This window comes from Mobula birostris, chromosome 13 (genome assembly GCF_030028105.1).
Source record: "Mobula birostris isolate sMobBir1 chromosome 13, sMobBir1.hap1, whole genome shotgun sequence".
NCBI lineage: Eukaryota > Metazoa > Chordata > Chondrichthyes > Myliobatiformes > Myliobatidae > Mobula > Mobula birostris.
Window position 1 is genome coordinate 106,043,445 of NC_092382.1, and position 2,617 is coordinate 106,046,061.

General features: G+C 47.3%; 1 protein-coding gene across 1 annotated transcript; it reads right to left on the reverse strand.

Annotated features, from left to right (window-relative positions):
* Positions 1-519: 519 nt before the first annotated feature.
* On the reverse strand, positions 520-1,052 carry LOC140208140 (epidermal differentiation-specific protein-like). Its single transcript, XM_072276622.1, has 2 exons — positions 779-1,052; positions 520-710 (listed from the first exon to the last, which is right to left on the reverse strand). Exons 1-2 carry the CDS (start codon positions 1,050-1,052, stop codon positions 520-522), a joined length of 465 nt encoding a protein of 154 aa, XP_072132723.1.
* Between the last annotated feature and the right edge of the window lie 1,565 nt (positions 1,053-2,617).

Here is a 2,617-nt window from a genome sequence, read left to right on the forward strand (position 1 = left end):
CGGATCTTTTGCCGTGTTGTATCTCTCAATACAGATAATTTATAGAATTACTGATATTCATTTAAAGAATTTTTGGAAACATCGTAATTAAGCCCCCACTGAATTCAGTCTTCCCACTTTTCCCACCTCCCCCATATCCCACAAACTCACCGACCTAAACCACCCTTGACCAGTCCCTTTCAAAAGCAAAAATGCTCAGATACAGGAAATCTGAAAATAAGCATCGGGTTCGGTCACATCTCTGGAGAAATGGCCATTCATTACCAGCGTCACTGACTCCCAACGTTCCCGCGCTCCAAGACACCACCCTCGCTTAAACACGCACCGCATTCCCCAGCGACATGTCGACAGTTTAACTGAAGAAAGAATTGGACAATGAGATCGACAGAAGGTTATAGGTATTTATGAAGTATTTTATTTGTTTACTTAAGCAACAACAAAGCAATGGCCTGGATCCATCCAACCAGACGCTGGGGTTTGGGAGCTCCGGCTGAAAGCGGGACACCAGCACGGGGCAGCTCACAACTCGAAGTCGCTCTTCAGCAAGGGCTTGACTGAGGACAGCTTGTCATTCCAGTTGAAAGCGCAATAATTGGGCCATTCGTTACCCTCGAAAGTGATGAGTCGCTGACCGCATAGGTTGGCGTGCTGGAACAGAATCCACACGCCTGCCTTCACCTTATGGGAAGAGACGAGGTTTTCGAAGCCGGCTGTAGTCAGATTATTCGTCGTTTCCTTAATGCTGCGGCTTTTGCCGTTATAGTTGACGTGCTCGTACAGAACGTCTCCGGGTTCTTCAAATCCTCCTTCACCAGCCGCAAAGAGAGAATTTTCTGATCCAGCTCGCCCAGATATGCGTGGTCTCCGGGACCGAGCAACTTGAACGCCCCCGTGAAGTTTTCGCCGGCGTACGCCACCCAGTGCTGGCCGATTACTCTGATCGAGCGGGCAGTATTACCGAAGTTCCGAACAGTAAGGTCGGGAACGTTGTCCACAAAGTCCTTGTCCTTCCCGGTAAAGCCAAGGTTTTCGTAGAGAGTGATTTTACTCATCTTGATACAGCGGTGAGTGCCGTCCACGAGTTTACAGAGGCGCAGCTGAAGCGAGAGTTGTTCACCGGGTTAAATCTGCTCAGTGTTCGGTCAAACGACCAACAACAGCCATCAGCCAATCACGCTTTGGAGGAGCGGCCCCCTTTGGGAGGGGCCAAGTCTGAGAGGCAAAGTTGTTGTTTCGAAGGGTTGTTGAAACTTGGGTGATATCCAATTCCTGTAGCTGGATTGTCAGGGCGGTGCGAGATCAAGGAATTCGGGCAGACTGCTGGAGGTGGGGCTGATCCTTAAGAAGATGCGGACTGCTCAGAACGTCAGCGACCAGAGTTTTAACGAGATGCTGGGGTTCCACCGAAGATGCAGGCAGGCAGATTTGTCTGACCAAAGGGGAAAGGGTGAGGGAGACAGACAATGCAGAGTTCTCCCGTGTCCGTTTCACTTAGCAACAACGCTTCCCCCTTGGGTACTGCTGAGGTTGGGTGGTAACCTGTGAGGGAAAAAGAACAACATATTGTGTTCAGTGAAATTGAGGTTATGACCAGCTCTGAGGTTAGCGGGGAAGGTACAGGTCAGGAAGGGGTTGGGGGAGAAAAGACATTCTGTAGCCGCACGAGAGATGGCAAGTTGAAGTTTCCCACCCGGATTTCTTTTTATAGTAGAAAACATAAATGTAAACCAGGTTAATTAATACTAAAGATGTAATGGTATAAAGCTGGGGAAATAAAGCTATTCGAGTTAGAATTGTGGCTGACCTGGGCGCTGGAAAGCGAAAGAAACGCAGCAAACTATGGGAAACTGAAGATATAAATTGTTAAAAGTGAAATTAGTCGGGAGTATCTCTACCCTACTTACTTGAGAACCTCCAGGTGAAACTCCTGGAGGAGAGACGATAATGATAAAAGAGCTGTTGAATCTGCAGCTACAACTAGCAGCATTTGTAACGAGACAAATCGTCAGATACGAATGTCCAAGATCTGTACCGGGTAACCGGTAATTAGTTCTGTTTTGAGCTACTCAAACCAGAGCGGGAACAAAGTGTTCCATGTTTGATTAGATAGGGCATGAAGTGAAAAGATGAAGATCACGACGGAGAGGGAAACGGATCTGCCATGATGAAATAAATGACAGTGCTGAGCAACTTCTGCACTCAATACTTTGTTTCTTGAAGGCCAATGTGCCAAAAGCTTTCTTTATGTCCAGATGCCACTGTGCAGGAATCTTGGCGGTCGCTTTGTAAGTCTTGCCCTGGATTTCCCTTCACCTCACACTTGTCTGCATTAACTTTCATTTGCCATTGTTAGACCATTTTCCCAGCTGCTCCAGATCCTGCTGCAAGGTTCGATAGTCCTCCTCGTTGTCCACTGTGCCCCAGATCTTGCTACGGCTGCAAATTCATCTAGTTTAGCAATTTTTATTGACTTTTATTGACGGTGCCGATGCTTTGCAGTAGTTCAACTAAGCTAAAAATGTTTTGTTGATGGTTTTAATCTGTGCTCAGTGTCTGAGGCTTCTCCACTCAGTGTCCAAGCCCAGTTCATCCAGTCTTTCTTCATATGAAAGTCCTG

What these genes read in the sequence shown, in the direction of transcription:
- LOC140208140 (XM_072276622.1), bottom strand. Translation starts at nt 1,052, where the DNA reads ATGAGTAAAATCACTCTCTACGAAAACCTTGGCTTTACCGGGAAGGAC. An exon ending in GAAGAACCCGGAGACGTTCT is followed by an intron (nt 711 to 778) that starts GTACGAGCACGT and finishes ATCTGACTACAG; the next exon opens with CCGGCTTCGAAAACCTCGTC.